The 17,328-nt window shown below is 48.7% G+C and overlaps 8 protein-coding genes across 8 annotated transcripts; 5 read left to right on the top strand and 3 right to left on the bottom strand.

Annotated features, from left to right (window-relative positions):
- Positions 1–273: 273 nt before the first annotated feature.
- Positions 274–1,959, top strand: EV420DRAFT_1251198 (uncharacterized protein; the record flags this gene model as incomplete). Its single annotated transcript, XM_060466729.1, has 7 exons — positions 274–619; positions 673–807; positions 861–986; positions 1,033–1,318; positions 1,365–1,453; positions 1,501–1,773; positions 1,826–1,959. Coding segments are annotated over 7 exons (1,389 nt in total), but the record flags the coding sequence as incomplete, so codon positions are not given.
- Positions 1,960–2,185: 226 nt separating this feature from the next.
- On the top strand, positions 2,186–3,156 carry EV420DRAFT_1501790 (uncharacterized protein). Its single transcript, XM_060471083.1, has 2 exons — positions 2,186–2,376; positions 2,428–3,156. Exons 1-2 carry the CDS (start codon positions 2,249–2,251, stop codon positions 2,987–2,989), a joined length of 690 nt encoding a protein of 229 aa, XP_060338164.1. The 5' UTR covers positions 2,186–2,248; the 3' UTR covers positions 2,990–3,156.
- EV420DRAFT_433279 (transcription factor) lies at positions 3,142–5,843 on the bottom strand. Its single transcript, XM_060482094.1, has 5 exons — positions 5,716–5,843; positions 5,629–5,660; positions 5,405–5,574; positions 3,436–5,357; positions 3,142–3,377 (listed from the first exon to the last, which is right to left on the bottom strand). Exons 1-5 carry the CDS (start codon positions 5,737–5,739, stop codon positions 3,294–3,296), a joined length of 2,232 nt encoding a protein of 743 aa, XP_060338163.1. The 5' UTR covers positions 5,740–5,843; the 3' UTR covers positions 3,142–3,293.
- A 2,579-nt stretch (positions 5,844–8,422) lies between these two features.
- Positions 8,423–9,338, bottom strand: EV420DRAFT_1501783 (uncharacterized protein). The gene is made up of 3 exons (XM_060471082.1): positions 9,093–9,338; positions 8,748–9,028; positions 8,423–8,725 (listed from the first exon to the last, which is right to left on the bottom strand). The coding sequence occupies exons 1-3, from the start codon at positions 9,174–9,176 to the stop codon at positions 8,473–8,475; spliced, it is 618 nt and encodes a 205-aa protein (XP_060338162.1). The 5' UTR covers positions 9,177–9,338; the 3' UTR covers positions 8,423–8,472.
- A 91-nt stretch (positions 9,339–9,429) lies between these two features.
- On the bottom strand, positions 9,430–11,689 carry EV420DRAFT_433076 (uncharacterized protein). The gene is made up of 7 exons (XM_060482093.1): positions 11,083–11,689; positions 10,802–11,037; positions 10,573–10,743; positions 10,252–10,521; positions 9,998–10,205; positions 9,865–9,941; positions 9,430–9,812 (listed from the first exon to the last, which is right to left on the bottom strand). The coding sequence occupies exons 1-7, from the start codon at positions 11,345–11,347 to the stop codon at positions 9,807–9,809; spliced, it is 1,233 nt and encodes a 410-aa protein (XP_060338161.1). The 5' UTR covers positions 11,348–11,689; the 3' UTR covers positions 9,430–9,806.
- An 879-nt stretch (positions 11,690–12,568) lies between these two features.
- EV420DRAFT_1501775 (uncharacterized protein) lies at positions 12,569–13,199 on the top strand. The gene is made up of 3 exons (XM_060471081.1): positions 12,569–12,774; positions 12,828–12,898; positions 12,948–13,199. Exons 1-3 carry the CDS (start codon positions 12,663–12,665, stop codon positions 13,026–13,028), a joined length of 264 nt encoding a protein of 87 aa, XP_060338160.1. The 5' UTR covers positions 12,569–12,662; the 3' UTR covers positions 13,029–13,199.
- Positions 13,200–13,211: 12 nt separating this feature from the next.
- Positions 13,212–15,141, top strand: EV420DRAFT_432982 (uncharacterized protein). Its single transcript, XM_060482092.1, has 7 exons — positions 13,212–13,656; positions 13,707–14,069; positions 14,125–14,232; positions 14,284–14,383; positions 14,439–14,513; positions 14,563–14,708; positions 14,760–15,141. The coding sequence occupies exons 1-7, from the start codon at positions 13,290–13,292 to the stop codon at positions 14,822–14,824; spliced, it is 1,224 nt and encodes a 407-aa protein (XP_060338159.1). The 5' UTR covers positions 13,212–13,289; the 3' UTR covers positions 14,825–15,141.
- An 847-nt stretch (positions 15,142–15,988) lies between these two features.
- Positions 15,989–16,816, top strand: EV420DRAFT_1616664 (uncharacterized protein; the record flags this gene model as incomplete). The annotated part of the gene is made up of 5 exons (XM_060475146.1): positions 15,989–16,074; positions 16,137–16,242; positions 16,302–16,514; positions 16,571–16,675; positions 16,724–16,816. 5 exons carry the CDS (start codon positions 15,989–15,991, stop codon positions 16,814–16,816), a joined length of 603 nt encoding a protein of 200 aa, XP_060338158.1.
- Between the last annotated feature and the right edge of the window lie 512 nt (positions 16,817–17,328).

Raw genomic sequence — 17,328 nt, 5'->3', positions numbered from 1 at the left:
CGGTGTTATATGTCGATACACGTTACGGCGGCACTCCTGAATATTGAAATGTTTATTGCCAATCGCGACACCACCGCTACTGACAAAGATGGCAACTCGATTATATGGAACATCGTCAAAGTGGAGTATTGCCATCGCCGATTACAGCATCATTGCACGCTGTTCCATACCATCTGTCCTTACAGTAGATATCTCTTTACGACCGCCATGAAGTCCCTCTCCTCTGCCGTCGTCGCCCTGGCCGCTGCTTTCGCTGTCGCACGCGATGTCAACCTTGACGCTCGCCAAGCCGCTTCGTCTAGCGCTGTGACGGCCTCGACTACGGCCAGTACTGGTTCCGCTTCAGTCGGGACCGCCATCAGTACCGCCGTTTCTACCGCCACCGCAGTCACTTCAGCTGCCGGTGCAAGTTCAAGTTCGGGCGCCGGTAGTTCAGTTGTCACCACAAGTGCTGTCGCGACGACGAGCATTTCAGTTTCCCTAAAATCGGAGAATCCGACTGCCATTCCTTTATCTTCTATTATAGCAGGCCAATTCACTACTGCCACCGTTACACTAGCGTCAACCCCAACCGCCGGTGCCCAGCCGTCCATCTCGGGCGCGCCCACATTGCCGAATCGTACGTCTCTTAGTTTTTATCGTTTGCGTCTGCCTCATTGATAAAAATCTTAGTCGACGGCTTTTCGGCATCTAAGTATCCTGCCCTAGATGTTAAAGCTCCCACGGATTCAGAGCAGGTCCAACAGTGGAAGCAAGAAGTAGCTGATTCTGGAGTGGATATTCCGGACATTGAACCTACTGTTATTGGTGCGTATCGCTTCCAATGTAGTCGTGAAGATGAGAACGAAGATAATTTCCAGGTGGGTGCCCAGCCAACGCCCAAGCTGCAACGGATTCCTCGCGTTGCTGGTGGACTTGTGGAGGTTGCACTCGCGACTCCGATATCACAACTTGTCCAGACAAAAACACCTGGGGGTTGACTTACGGTATGTTCTTTACTCATTCTAAGAATTTTACTTACACCTCTTCTAGACGACGGTCCTAGTTTGCAAACACCTCAGCTCCTTGACTATCTTGAAGAACAAGACCTCCAGGCTACATTCTTTGTCGTTGGCTCTCGAGTGGTCTCGTTCCCGCATATTCTGCAACAAGAGTACATGACAGGGCACCAAATCGCTGTCCATACATGGTCTCATCCATCTTTGACGACACTTACCAACGATGAAATCATAGCGGAATTGGGTTGGTCCAGGAAGGCGATACAGGATGTCCTAGGAGTTACCCCGTCCGCCATGAGGCCGCCATACGGTGATATCGAGTGAGTGAATTTCTTGTTAGATTCGCTCGCCACTGAGTACCTACAGTGATCGCGTGCGCGCCATTTCGCTCGCCATGGGCATGACGCCAGTCATGTGGACTCGAATCAGCCCCACACAAACCTTTGATACCGATGGTGGGTCAGTCTAACAGAAAGATTATTCAGTGCTGACACTTACATAGACTTCAATATTCAAAATGGCCTTACATCCGCAGGCCAAGTCCTCCAGAACTGGCAGTACATTCTAGGCAATGCCTCCAATATAGACACAGGCTTCATTGTACTGGAGCACGATCTTTACCAGCAGTCTGTCGAGATAGCAACGGGATACATTCTCCCGGACGCGATAGCACAGGACTACACAATTGTACCTGTTGTGACTTGTCTGAATAAACCTATGGAGGATGCATACGTTGCGACGAACGACAACTCAACGAACCCACCTGCAGAGTCAGGTAAGTAGACAACTGTGTCGTTTTTACATCTGTTTGAAGTTGATTGTGCTAGGTTCGGCTGTGACACTATCATCTGGTGCTCCAGGTTCTGTACAAGCGACAGGGAAGGCAGCAAGCGGTAGTAGCAGTACTGGGAACTCGAACTCTGCATATGCGAACCACGTTGGCACCATGTTGAGTATCTTGTCATACGTTGGGCTGCTGATAAGTTTGTTATAAGCATAGATATAGAGATTGCTGTATACAAGTACTGACACACCGTGACCATTGGACATTCTTCATGACAACAACTAATTTATATCACATACCCATAGGACACTTATAAAATATCGGCTTCTTGGACCTACAGCTTTATCTGAACCTGCTACATACCATACTTTCTTGCCAATATAGATTGGAATGCGTCGTGACGGCCCGGGATTAAGTTGAACTTGTTCCAAACAAGTTGCTTCTCTCTTTTGTCTCTTGAGGCCCAATGCCCCAGAATTACAGAAGAGTTCCTGCCAATTCTCTACCATCACGTCTATTAACTAAATGCGCGCGCGGCGATATAAGCGTTCAATATATCACGCACCTCGACAGAATGCCAATTGGAAAGAAGAGGCAGGTCTTAATGAATTATACAGAACTGCCATTGATCCATTCGATTCACAGGAGAATATTCTTCCTTCGTCTCTTACTGGCCATCACTCTCGGAACTATTATCCTCTACCGCCTTTGCTCCTCCGACGCATACTACATGCCCCTCCCAGGTTTGCTCGGAGAATTCATACCTCGACGCGGCCCTCCCCGAAATTCATGGACAGACACCACCTGGAACTATCTTATCGATAACTTTCTCTGGACTTACGTCGTCCCCGATCTGCGCCGCTTTTTCTTTGGTCACGTCTGGCTACGCGCTCGGTATGGCTTCCGGGACGTCGAGATTGTATTCCGCAAGTCGACAACGAGGACGAGACGTGCCATCTTTGGGAACAAACGAAACAAACGGGTGCATGAGAAGGCATTAATGCGTGCCATTCATCCGTTGATGTTAAGCACTACAGTTGGTTCGGAGACGGGGTGGGATTGCTGGAAGGTGGATTACGCACCAGTGTTTGGAGCGTACGAGCTCGTTGAAAAGGGCAGGATCCCTATCAGGGCGTGGGATGTGAGCCTTTGGGCTAGAACTTCCGATGGTGAATGGGCTGTATGGCAAGTATGGAGAGACAAATGACGGCATTTCTACTCAACTACACAAGCCAATCCCACTAGCATCGATCTAGAACTCTAGACCTCCTGCAGATTCTCAGAAACAATCTCTTGGACGTGACATGCACGTTCTATAGCCTATCTGTTCGGTTTAATTTACTCTCCCATGTATATCATAGCAAATATTGTCCAATCCAAAACAGATTGATATTTAGATGAATAAATTTCACCGCAACAGGAGGAATACATACAGTGCTTTACAGATAAACGAAACATCTTATCCAACGACACAGGAACAAATCATACTGTCCAGCAATCCAACAATGCCATCATCGCATATTTTCGCCAGCATTCGTAGGTCTTGATCCATTCCAGCCAAGAGATGATGAGCTCGGCTCTTCTGATTCCAGGGTCTGTAAAGGGACAAATCAACGACCCTACACCAACGGTCAGGATATTAGGTACCCTCACCTCTAGCAAAACACCCAGAACGCTATCAACTTCCGACGGTGGGATCCCTCCACATCCCGCGCCGATCAATCGTCTATATTCACTCATCCTACCATTCGTTCCAGCTTCGGCTTGGAATGTTACCAATTCGTCAAACATCGTCTTTCTCCGTTTTCGCGCCTGGAGAATCTCTTCCCTCAATGCCCCACACGCTTGTCTTAGCGCTTCAGGGTCCGTCGGTATTCCCGAATGCAAGGCAATCAGATCCGAAATGTCTTCCGGGTCCGAAGACGCCTTGCGCTTTCCTTTACCCTTCCCCAGTTCGGCGGCTGACTCGCCGTCCATTCCGATGCTCGCTAGGTGAGAAGCCGTGGCGGGTGTCAACATCAGCTCCCCATTGGCTGAGTCTCTGATGGCTTTCTCACGCGCCTCTTCGTCTTTAACCCATTTCTCCCAGCCCAGTCTATATCTCCGCCCCATCTTCGTATTAAGTTCATTTTCCATCGTCTTTAGGGTGTCGCTTGTGTGCGCCAAACCTTCTGCCTGCGACCGTAGATGACCTACAGCACGCTGGCTTTCAAGTATTTCTGCTTGGATGTTTCCCAGAAGCGCGTGGGCCTGGACCGTGTCACGCTCCTTGTCTCGGAGCTCTTGGTCGAACGAGGCAGCCAAGCTGTCCATCATACTCGTGATGTCATTGACACAGCGCGTACTAGCGCGTTGTGCCGCGACAGAGTGATGGAGTGGAGGCCGATCTCCATTTGCCGGCGCGAAGGAGTAGTCAGGTGGTGCATGAGGGGGAGGGTAAGCTGCCTGGATATTCCGGAAAGACATAGGCATGACACGAGAAGGAGGGGCAGGTGATGACCTGAACCGTTCATCCTCTAAGATGTAGTCTTCTGTGCTTTTGCCATCGTGGTTCACGATCTTGGGATCGGCGCCATGGTCAATCAGAATTTTTACCAATCGTTTGCTTCTACACCGAGCTGCCATAGTCAGCGCCGTCTCTCCGTCTTCATCCTGAAAATTGATAACATCGGCAAGTTCTTTCGGGTAATCAGCAAGTCGCGTCAAGATGATCTCCATGTAATAACGCGCGGCGTGAGTCTTTCCCTTGGCCATAGCAACATCAACAACGTGATGAAAGACGGTCCGGTTGTAATTATCGATATTCAGGGTTGAACGGTGCAACAGTTCATATAGTTCGGGAAACTTGCGAACATCGTAGTTGTTCGCAAACATGACACTACGCATGAGCGCGGTTTGGCCAGATTTGTTGACCTTGAAAATATCAGCACCGGCGGTGAGCAGCAGCTTGACAATGCGGATGCGGCCCATAGCACACGCCCAATGCAACGCGGTATGTCCGTCGTCGTCAATGGCCATGTTGGGGTCAAAGTCAGGAGGTGGGGAGATGAGCACCTGCGGCACCTGGTTGGTGTCTGAGATGAAGTATTCTAGTATTTGGTCTCCGTAAGCACGAGCATCGGTCTTGCCGTTGAGCCTCGCTGCCTCAGGGTCTTCTGTATATTCGCTATCATACCTGCTTCGTCTGGTGCTGGAACGAGAGCCAGCAACACCATTATGATATGCTTTCGGACTCCTGATGGGCGAAGGTGTATGCGAACTAGACGAAGCCTCCGAAGGCGAAGGCGTCATCGACCCATCTTCGGAGCCCCGCACTGAAAGTGTTTCGTGTTCAGATTCCTCGGGAACATCGACGACCTGGCGTCTGGATGAGCGCGTGCTAACAGACAAACTGGCAGCGCTGTCGGGTGCGCCTCCTCGACGCGAAGGACGGGCGCTGGAGTTAGTGATGAGGTGTTTCGGAGCCAGCGGTGGGCTTTTAGCGGCTGGTTGGAATTCGATGATAGGCTTGAGGAGACCGTCGCAGTTGTACTGTTTCGCAAGAGCCAAGCCACGTTCCAAAGGAATCCAAGTTCCTGTAAGGGTGTTACCGGTTGCTCGCGATAGCAGAACAGCGCCATACCCTGGTATTTTCCGTAGCCGCCTTGGACCTTTTCGTGCTCTCCCTTTTGCACTTCTCGCTCCAACACACGAGTTCGCTGAGGTTTGTCGAAACCAGCAACTTTGAGGATCTGCGTCGCATTCAGCCACGAATCGGACCGCCTTCGCATCACGGCGACGCTCTTGCACATCCTGGACGTGTTACGCAGTGAGAAATCGTGTAAAATGGTGTTAAATTGGACGTACATCTCGTACACGGGGATCCCGCTGTACGTCGCCTGCAGCAAAATGAGCTTGGTGTGAAAATGATGTGTACTGACCTGGCCGACTCACCTTGAATATCGTTGTCTCGGGCATCTTTGCTGCTGCAAAAACGCGATTATCACGGGGCCAGCAGACAATGAAGGAATCTTTCGAGGCGCAGATAGCGAAGAAATGAGTCCCTTGGTGCCGGCTGGAGCCAGGAAGCGTACGGTACTTTCAACGCGTGAGTCAACACGACCAAACACCAGCTAATGACATAGGGGTGTCCGGCTATTGGACTTGTGTTTTACCAACGCCAATCTTTTTGAAACAAGGGGACTCTGCTCGATGCATTCTGATGTTTTTAATGCTTGCCGACGGTCTCTACAATTTTTTCCCTTTAACCTAACGCTGAGAAACGATGAACCTAATGTGAACCCGGGCCTGCGCTTTGACTTTCACCACCGTGACTTCCCTGTCAACCCCCTGCTCCAAAAGACTTCCACGTCTCATATCTTTGATAATGTCTTGACGTACCGAACTGCTTTGGAGCTTCCTGACGCGCTCGGTCTGGCTTTTTCTACACTCGCTGCACTGGGGACTCAGGGTGTATGTGCAAAAGGGCTGTCTCGAGTTTCACCAGAGAAGGAAATGGACTGAAACTACTCGAGGGCTGGTGTGCTTTTTGTTCGAACATGAGCGTGCAAGAAAACTTTCGTTTGCAAGCTCCGACGTGATTTCGTGCGCAAAATCGAAGATTATTGCAGCTGTTTTCAGGATCTACTGGGCAAACAATCTCAAAGAAATGGACCACTCTGCATTCTGGAAGTACCTGTCCTTAAAATAGGTGGAGAGATCGTGTCAGCCCTTCCCAACGAACTTGAAGCAAGAGTAACAGGCTAGGAAACAAATTTCTGTTTATTGCCAAGATCTCCTGGGCTTCGCGACACGACCACCTCACCTATTTTAGGGGGCCAATGAGATCTGACTTTCAAAATAGACGCGCGCGACTATTTCGAATACAATACAACAACGCTCCTAAATCTTGTCCGCAGTCAGATTCCGCAAGATTAATGTCTCGACGTGCTGAAACTGCTTTGGAGCACTCAGCTTGGATTTTTCTGTACTCCCTGGGTTTTACGCGCAAGTAGTCTTATCTCATCGTTACACGGCACGTTACCATAACGCAAGGACGCAAGGACGCAAGGACACAGGAAACTGCACTACAATACCATATCCTTACTAGGCTCTAGTCAACCTCAAACCGAGTCTACAAGCCCTTGAAGCCTGAAGACCTATAGACGGGAAACTCGGAGAAGCTGTGAAAACTCATGTACAACGGAAGAAAAACAGACGAACAACCAATCTCCTGTTTAGTGCCCGGATCTTCTGGGGGTTGTGACACGGCCTCTTCACCTATTTTTGGGATCGATGGGCTTCGGCCTTCAAGCTTCAAGATAGACGTACGTGCGAATACACGATGCATTCTACTTGGCGTATTCTTTTTGCCAAGTACTTCCCAACCGCCTCTGGATCTTTTCCGTTAAATCCAACGCCACGAAACGGTGAACCCAACGTGAACCCGCACTTTGACTTTCATCATTTCCTTGTCAATTCCAATTCCACTTTCGATTGCCAATTACGTCTCATCCTCTCAGAATGTCTTGATGTACCGAACCACTTTGGAGCTTCCTGACGCGCTCAGTCAGTCCTTTTCTGTACTTCAGGCTCCTGATTTTGCGCGTAATCCTTCTAAAGGAAGTTCAATACAGGTATTGGGTCTTACAAAATACCGATACGTATTTTTGGAAACGTCCAATAGGGTGTGTCCTTCAAAATAGACCCACAACGAGGATCCTGCGCAGTCGGCTACCGCACGATTGACACACCCGCCTGTCTGAGTCTCCCGTCCAAGAACATCAAACCCTAACTTTTAGACGCAGTTCCGTCCTCGCACCATCCAGGCTAGCCAGTAGCAAAAATGTTTCTGGGCTTGGCCACGAAACGCACCCGCTGTGGCCCCAGTCCTCGCTTTTCTGGCAGTTCCTCTAATATACTACGTATAATAACGATACGGGTCTAGATGTATAATAGCACTTCCGGCACTCTGCTAACGCCTTTCTTTCGTCAACTAACACGATCAGCGGACACCTTATCCTTTAGTTTCATGAAACTCCAAAGTCACCATTACCCTGAGTACTCTCGATTTCCAAGGCAACTCACTGAATATTAGATCTAACAACCAGTTTTACCCCGCACAACTGGGGTACAATTCATCCAGCGTCGCCGTGCACGGTGGTTGTCGAGCTCAAATTACCCGTACGTTACCACAACTATAATGGACTGGGCGAGAAGGGCCTCGATTACCAGTTGTACGCCACGATAAACTTCCCTGGAGCGGCAGTGAGCCGCTGCCGCAACGATATTACTCCCACACGGTCTCGAATAGAGGGCGATCAGGATACCGGTAACCATCGACCATGATGTTGAACTTTGCAATGAGCATCAATGAAAGCGCTAGTCAAGAGAATTGTCATTTGTGTAATCTAACAATATCGAGATTGAGATCGGGCCTAAACTATCTTACAACAACAGTAACACTGCGTGTGAATCTACATTACAAGGAATAAGAGATCTAATAATTAAGACGGACTGGAGGATACATTGCGGGGAGTGAGCGGCGGAGTTGGGAATATCCTGAGGGTATACGCCGGTCCGGGCGCTGTTGGCCCGATCGGAAGGTTGGTGACCGAATAGGAGTTTGGAATGAATGGCGGAGCGATGACAGGAGACCATTTCCTGTTGGCCTTAGGTACAATAACGAGATAAAGGCCGTGCTGGAACTGGTCAGCACTCGAATGGTGAGGCAGTGACAAGATATGATGAGGCGTCTATGGAAATAGGCGATGCTGATGGTGAACAAAGGAAGCCATCCCTGTGGGAGGGTGACGGATGAGACTGCTGCGGCTGCATAAACGGGGACTGCTGGGCAGGACGGCCAAGCTGGGAGAATACGGAGGGGGGTGGGCTATTATACTGCATGGCTTGCAGCTGGGCCATGTAGAAGGGGTCTGTTGTCGTGAAAGTAGACTCTGACGAGCTTGCAGAGAATCCCTGTGGACTTTTGACTTTTGTGCTGGGGCCGGGGCTGGGAAGGTACAGCATAGTGCGACGCTGAGATGGGCGACGAGGGGAGTAACAGGTCCTCCACCATTCTCTCATCCTCCAGCTCGTCCGAGTCGCGCATGACCTCGTCAGTCTGGCGCCTCGACGACGACTGCCCCATAGTCTGGCCCCAGCAGAAGCTCGACGATGGCGTCCGCGATGTAGGTGTACTACACGGATGGTGGTAATGGTTTTCCCGTGGCATATCCTGTACGAACAAAGCCTGTGCTAGCTGAGCCTTGGAAGAAGAATGAATAGGGTCAATGGAACCACCACAACCACCACGACAAAGGCCAACTGACCTGAAGCGCGGCGAGATCCAATGCTTCCTGGCCGATATGGCTAGAGGAAAAGGAGGAAACAAGATCCTCGACAGTGAAGCTCATGATTGAATGAAGGGTAACAGGGAGCAGTGGCGATGAAGGTAAGTATGGGCTTAAATGAGAGAGACGGACATAATGGAGGGATGAAAAGGAAAAGATAGTGAGCACGTGAACACGCCGAGATCTCAGAAGTCCGCTTGCATAACACCGGTCCGGAATCTCATTTTATTCCTCCGGTCCACTCCGAGGCCCCTCGTCGTACTCAGTCTCAGGCCTAGAGCTCCTACATGCGCAGACCATGATGCCCTTTGCCAGTCGCCGACCTGTGGAATACCCATAATTTCTTTTCTCTGGCTGGTATTTCTCACACCACTCAACCGAGAAGGCTCTCGTTAAATTAGGTACATACTAAGATGAATCTTGTCAGCGGATCCCCCAAGATCGGTGATCTCGCTTGCTCCGTATACCACACCACACAGTTTCAATGTTGCATACATGTGTGCGATGGTAGTACCACGATATTCCATGTGATTGTACAGCCCTTTCTTTGTCTAGCTATAAACGTCATGAAATCATACGTGGAGCCCACTCCGGGGAGACTTACCCCCCTTCAGGCCCTGTATTCATCCTTGAAGAGCGGGGCTCAAGAGGTCGAAAAACATCTCGTGATTAACAGCGAGGAACCGTTTGTATTCACTCCTGATTGATGCATTCAGCTACACCGAACATCAAACGCGTGGGCTCCACCCACCTGAATGACCGAAGGACACGCATTAGCGAGCTGCTTGCATGTGCTACGGAGCAGCTCCTTCAACTCTTCACAAGCACCTGAAATGGTAACCACATAAGTCTCACAGCAAAAGGCGAGCTCCATATATCATTACCATCATCATTTCTGCTGGGATCAACATCTTGAAGCGCCACCCAACATCTTCCAACACCATCTAAGATCGTTCCTTTCCATCCGCCGATTCTCGGGGAACATTCGTTAATGACAGTCACGAGAGCAATCAACGAATGCTTCTGCAATACAACGGGGGTCGGTCTCACAGAATTCGGGTAAAGAGGGTGTACAAGCTGTGGGACAAGAGCCTACGGCAGTCAGCCGAGCCGCTTCAGAATAAAAGAAATCGAGAACCTTGAGATAACGTGCGATGCCGATGTCTAATGCCTTCATCAGAGGTGGAAGTGCTTCAACCGTAGCCAAGATCACCTCAAAGCTGTCAGACGCGTATAACCAAACAGTTCCGATTATGCCGTCACCCAGCAATGCACACAGCTGATCGAACTGTTGTGTGGTCCCATGTTCGGTAGTGAGCAATATCAATGACAAGTTCGCGGAAATAGCGGCCCGTAGAAGTTCGGGAGACTCTGGATCTTTCAAGTGCCCCAAGCAATTGTTTAGAGACTGAATGGAAGACTCAACACATGTCTTGACGCGGGGAATTCTAGAACTCACCGACAATATCAGTCCATCGATTCCAGTGCGCTTTAAGAGCGTCTTTGGGACTTTTTGCAACATTTCGGACACTATTCGCACCCCTTTGATCTTGTAGCGAGCTTCATAGTCATCGAGGAGGGACATCACCGAAGGTATGACAAGATGCCATAAGTCCTCGTAATCCTCGCTCTGTTGAACGCGCGTTCACATGGGATTCTTAGCATGCAGGTGGAACTTGGGGACTTACCCGGATATTCCTTACTACAAACGACACAAGGCTCGCTGTCTCGGGATGTTCTTTCCATGTTTGCTCCTCGTAGTAGTCCTGGGAAGCCATAGGTCCCCCGGCAAGACGAGGCAGTTTACGACCGGTAGAAAGGTTCAAGGACGGGTGAGGAGTCGATAGGAAGAGGGGTTTCACGTTATGCGTCAAGATTCGCTTCAACAAACGCACATCCGGCTCATGAAAACGATGCAGGATATCTGAAATTCACTAAGATCAAAGTACATCGGAAAGGCGTTGCTTACCCATCGAAATTTCACGCGACTTTGGCACTACCCATGGATCCTCGCCTTCGAAAGGTACAACCGACGCGACAATGTCAACCTGATCCTCCAGAGAAAGGTTTTCATCGTGTTGGCTGAGTAGAGTTTGGAGCTCAAAGAGGACCTGGGACGCGTCACTTTTCCATCTCTGTAATCTCTGTATAATTTCTGCGTCGTCCAGTTTCTCATAGCGCGAAAATTCCTGGGGTATACATAGCGATGAGAGCAATTCTAAGCCAGGCGGCATGACGGAAGATTGACAACCTCGATTGTGACGTCACTGTAAGCTCGTGGCAACTTTTTATTTCATGTAGCAAGTATGATAGTAACATCGGATTGAATACTATATTGACTGAAGACTCATGCTGAGCATGTCAAATAGCTATAGTATTTACTGGGGAAGGTACCCCTTTCTATCCAGTACTAAACGGACCCAATTCCATATTTTCGTCAGTCTTTGGCGAGGCCCCCTTAACTAGATCGAAGACAAGCCTAAGAATGCACGCAAAACACGAACGAAGAAGTCGAACTGTGAGGCATGGGCATGCGGTGAACGTGCCATTGTCTTCGTCTTACAGATCGCCCTGAATAACGTTCTCGGCCCAGCTAGCGGTACCGGCACAACCTCTGATGATGATATCCACGCTGTCAAGCGCTTCTCCAGGCGTGGCTCTTCGCCGAAGTTATCCCACTTTTCATCGTACGTAGCTGTCTAAATTGAATGACGAGAGGTTGGCCAAGCATAGGTCTTGATCCATCAGAACTGCGCTAAACTGTCGCGATTGGAGTCCATCAAACTGTATGTAGTATGACATGAAAACAGAAGCGACACGAAGAAGTCTAGAATTCCAGTAAGGGGCTAATCATGGCCGTAGGCATCCACGAAGAAGTCCAACGCTCTTGATGGTATTACAAAACCTCAACTTCGGGTTCAAGAGGGACGAAACTGAAGGGCCGCCTTGATGTCTGATTGGTGGGCGGAAGTGATTTCCGTACATAAATGAAGTGAACGAAAGAAGTTGTCATAAATTTCCGGCTGTACTTTTACCCGTTGTATAGTCTCGAGTGTTGGTTGATGCAAGCGAGTAGCTTCGAGAGAGAAGACTGAGAAGTACATCTTTTACAGCTCTTCTTGAGCGTTTCGTAGGGTCGTAACCGTCATGAGAAAAGATTTTAACGCCACGGCAACCAGTAGTAGTTCGAATGAAGACAGTGTGAAAGTTTTCTGCCTTGAGAACGCACGGTCATATTAAAAAAACGATGGCAGCACAAAGAAGCACTCTCGCCCTATATACCCTTGATAGGAGCAGCAGTAGAGACGGCATCATGGCATAGAAGACATGGGGTTCCATTCCTAGCTATCAAGGAACGAGTACCGTGTAAGGAGTCGAGGAGCAAGTGCACGGAGAATACCGAGCCGTTGAAGCTATGATATCATCACTGGTGCAAATTTCTTTTGAACTTCAAATTTCATCATCTACTCCTCCTGCACCACAAAATGACGCGTTCTTTGCCTTTATATAAAGGCAGTTCAAGGGAATTGGATCCTCTTATAATCTAAAATGTTTGGAACACGTCGACAAGCTCGCGATACCCACCATGTTTCCTCTAACACGAGTCGCAAATCCCGTTTCTGGCATCGTAGGGACAAGGATCGGGTGGCAGGCGGTTACAGTACGTTGTCCATTCTCAGATAGATACATTATCAATATTTAATTTCTTTACAGAAGTTGCTCTCAGCAATCCCAATACTACGCACCAGGGTCGTAAACATGCCAAACATGAGCTGAGGAAAATGGTGAGAATTGTTGAATTCTCCAATGATAGATGCTTACCTGTAGCCACAGGGACAAGACACGCATGTCCCCTTTATGACCAAGGTCAAGCGAACGCTTGGAATCCGCAGCACGACTCGCCGCACAAACTAGGATGATTGATGCAATTTAGATAAATATTTTCTGTGCACGTTGAAATGTCGATGTTCGTGTAGTACATTTAGCTATATACGTCTAATCCTGGGTTATCTTAAATTCAAATTTCTACTTCTCGAGCTCAACGGCCCGCGTCGGCCCCCAGCCGCTTACTTCAATTCCATCTACAATGAGCTACCGAGGTAGATTAGTTTGCGCTTATTTACCTGAGCTGTATCAGCAGAGGTGGCCAATAAATCCAGTTTTCCAGTTTTCCACATGCCCCATGTTCTTGATTTCGACGCGATAATCCGCCACATTCACGGAACCTACGCCTCCCTGAGAATATCTCCACCAGATGGAAAATTCACCATCTTTGCGTCGTTCTTCCTTACCGACCAAAGGCGCACCAAGGTCATATCCATTGCAACGGGGACGAAATGTTTACCTACCAGCCGACTGCCAACCCAGGGAGAAGCATTACACGATAGTCACGCAGAGGTGCTAGCTCGACGAGGCGCCATCCGATGGTTTATGGAAGAAATTCTTCGCCAAACAGCGTCTGACTGGATCGTTCGTCGGGCGAGCGGGAAATACGCGTTGAGAGATGGCGTAACACTCAATCTCTACATATCCACCGTTCCGTGTGAGTTTCCTGACTTTTTCTGTTGGTGTCGCTGATTACTGCTGCATTAGGCGGAGACGCATCGACCAGATTCCTCGCCGCTTTCCAGGACGAAGAGATGGCATTGCTCAAGGATTCTACGGTCAGGCAACCGGTGGAACCTGCAGCAGCCGCGCGAGGACGCGATGGATACTCACTCTATGGAGTCCTTCGAACGAAACCCGGCCGAGCGGATTCTCCTCCCACTCAGTCCATGTCTTGTAGCGACAAGATTGCCTCATGGACCGTCCTAGGCATACAAGGTGCTCTGGGATCGCGGTTTCTGTCGCCTCTGTATATATCGAGCATAATCATCGGTGAAGTACCTCCAAGTATGCATGAGATGGTGCTGGAAGATTGTAATCGAGCCTTGTGGGACCGGTTGGGCTGGCATGGTGCGTTCAGTTGCAAAGCAAAGTTCTTGAATCATGCGTCTTACGACTTTTTCAGCTCTCGCGGGAGACTACCGTGTTCAGCGACCATCTATAGGGTTCACGAGCCTGTCATTCATGCATTCTCGCGACTTTCTCAAAACAGCTTCTGGCTCGTGTAACGACTGTCAGTCCGGCGTGATCACGTACAAAACTCTCAGCTTATTGCGATAGGTAGCTCTCTGTTGGATTGCCGACTCGCACAAGATGCATGAAGTACTCATCAATGGGTTCAAGCGAGGCGTATCCCCCAAGCACCGATTACGCGAGAAATCAAGGCGAGTACCATTGTCTTTCTCTCGCATTAATTGAGGCCGACTATACCTTGAATAGACCACTGCTATGCCAGACATCATTATTCTCACTGTACCATCAGGTTTCCAGGGTCTTGGGGCTCTCTGATCAGTCGTAGGTTTGTCCATCCGTCGCTCTGTTATTTTACAAACATTCTGTGTAGACAGCAAGCATATAGCGATGTAAAGCACTCCGCTGTAGAGTATCAAGACGTCAAAGACCGATTGATGGGTAGCGGCGGGCCTTTGGCTGGTTGGCTCAGGACCGCTTCCTTGTCAAATGACTTTGTCTGCGGCTTACAAGAGACAGGTGGGGCAGATCAATCCATCCCTTGCGCAGAAACTGAAAATAGTATAGCAGAAGCATTGACCAACATTAAATTTGCATCAGAACGAGAAAGCAACGAATATGATATCCCATCGTAATACGGGAGAAGGAGACGGTTTGTTCGACCTGTCGTTTTGGCGTTATACACTAGCGTCGAACCCAAAAGGTCAACGGGCTCCCTGTCGTTACCGAATCTGGAAGAATACTCGTTTGCGAGGAACACCTTCGCGAACTAGAATCTTCAGGTTACGCCCAGAGGGAACTTGGATATCTCCTTTGGAAAGGAGTGGATATTATGGGCGACTTCTTCGTCATTTCCACCTTATTCTTTCTGTTCGTCCAGAATATTGGGTCTATCATCTCTTATGCCAGATGATAAATGATTAGGCTTTCGTCGCTTACATGACGGCGAACTTACGACCTCAGGTCCCCGCATTGCGTCGAGGATTTCTTGAACTAATAATCCGACCTATCCATCTCTCTCATTATCCTGGTGACCTTCCTCAAAGGAGAATCTATACACCCTCTGTCTCCGATCTTGCCGTTTCATAGCCGCAGTCCACTCAGATCAGTATCACCCCAGGTGCCCGTAGTGGTATGCAATCCGTCTGCTATGTCCCTTCTGGACAATGACTTAACAAGATACTCCCAATGGCTGATGTTGATGCATCACCGACATCATCAACTCTGTCCTGGCCACTCTCTCTTCGTGATGGCGTCATCCCTATGTGATGTATGGGCTTGGGCTGTCGAGATGTCCACATACCAGTTCACTTATTGTAGGGAACGCAGATATAGTTGACAAAAATCTAGACGCACCCGACCCGATCAGAAACGTTTTTAAAAAGGGTCGCATGCCAATAGTCACGGCCTCTTGTCTCGCTGGACGTAGTATGAATCCCTTCCTGAAGTTTGTTGAAAGTATCATTTTTATATGACGGTTAATCCGGGTTTTTCGATGCTGATACGATGCCACTCATCCTTCGTAGTACCCTTGAATTTTCAGCGCATATAATCGTTAGACGGTATTGCATGGGATTATCTGAGAAGTAGACAGCAAAATTAGATTGACTACTGTTGGGATACACACCTTGACACGCCCTGTATTCTGGTAAATCTCGACGTATTCTTCGTCTGGAAACGAGACTTCGCGTTGTGCCACTGTCAACCCTTGATTTTCCTTTTTTGTATCATCCACAGTCACGTGAATATCACGTCACACACGGGCCCGCGGGTTGTTCTTTAATCTTTGCTTGCCGACGATGAACTCCCAGGGTGCCACTATACGCTGGACTTACTTCCAGTCGGCTCTCCAGCTTGCCGTACGGCGTTCGTCTAGAAAATGGACGTAAGTTGTCCTGTTCGTTTGCAGTCTCAATAGTGATCGCTCACAAGTCACCTTGTTTGTAGATATGAAGACTTTGCGGAATGTTTTCCTACGTACACTAGCGAGGATAAAGATGGGTCTACAGCGATCTTCAACCAAATATCGGATTATATCGAATCACAATCCTTCGTGCATAACCAACCTTTGTTCTTCCAATGATATACTGACTGACTATACATTACTAACAGCGAGACTTGGACAAACTATTTCAGACTTTCAATGTCCAAGAGAATATCGATACTCTTCATCGCATAATCGAAGAATCTAAAGAACGGAGCCAGCGGAACATAGAAGTCAAAGACAAGTGGCGAGAGGACCTGGAACCTAGAGCAGCTATCGCTGCACGGACTATACCAAAACTTGAGGAGGAAAATAATCGACTGCGAGAGATGCTGTCCCAGGTGAGTTTTCTTGCCTTCCTGTGATCCACGTGCCTCTGATAGCACATCGAACTTAGATTGAAGCAGAGAACAACGCATTAACCTCTCAGTTGCAAGAGAGAGTCAAATGGTCTGATGATTCCGAGGAGAAAGTACTACGGCTCCTCGGAAAACTTGACGAAGTAGGCACTTTCCTTATTCATCCGCTGCCCACTCACATGTCTTGATAGGTTTTGGACAAATGGCAAGAACTGCCGTCTAACGAATTAGAAAACTGGACGAGGCAAATGATGGAATCGACTAAGATTGTCATGTCCACATAGTCTTGTTGACGTTATTTGATGGATGTGATGGAATCATGAAATGAAAGTTTCAGCATTGACGTCGATACTCTCATTGACACAGCAGCCTCTGCATTGTGTAACTAAGACCAGGGGGATCGCCCTGGGGAAAGCCGTTCATGAATGTCCTCTAGCCTCGTTCACTTCGCTCTGATAGCTCACTATCCCTTGCACCGGGGTACATGCACACGGAACGAATGCCCATATCGATGTAATCGCTCTTCAAGGTATGGAGCCGCCACCAATGTGTGCTAGCGATGATGAAACTTCTATAGATGTGAAATATGAAGGCTCCCGAAAACAGCGTGGGTTGGAATATGGCCTGAATCAGCAAGATTCCAGTAATTTAATCCCAGCATGTAAGTACGTACCTCCATATTCCTATATCCGAATTGATTCAATTGACCACGCCGTTCCTTTCGATAACAACGCGCTTTTTCGTAATTTTCATAATTTGCTGCCAGAACTTGACGCTGAACTTCTTGTTGTTTATA

This window comes from Desarmillaria tabescens (assembly GCF_030435595.1).
Source record: "Desarmillaria tabescens strain CCBAS 213 chromosome Unknown EV420scaffold_2, whole genome shotgun sequence".
Classification (NCBI taxonomy): domain Eukaryota; kingdom Fungi; phylum Basidiomycota; class Agaricomycetes; order Agaricales; family Physalacriaceae; genus Desarmillaria; species Desarmillaria tabescens.
Note: the sequence above shows the minus strand (reverse complement) of the source record. Positions and strands in the feature narration are given on the sequence as shown.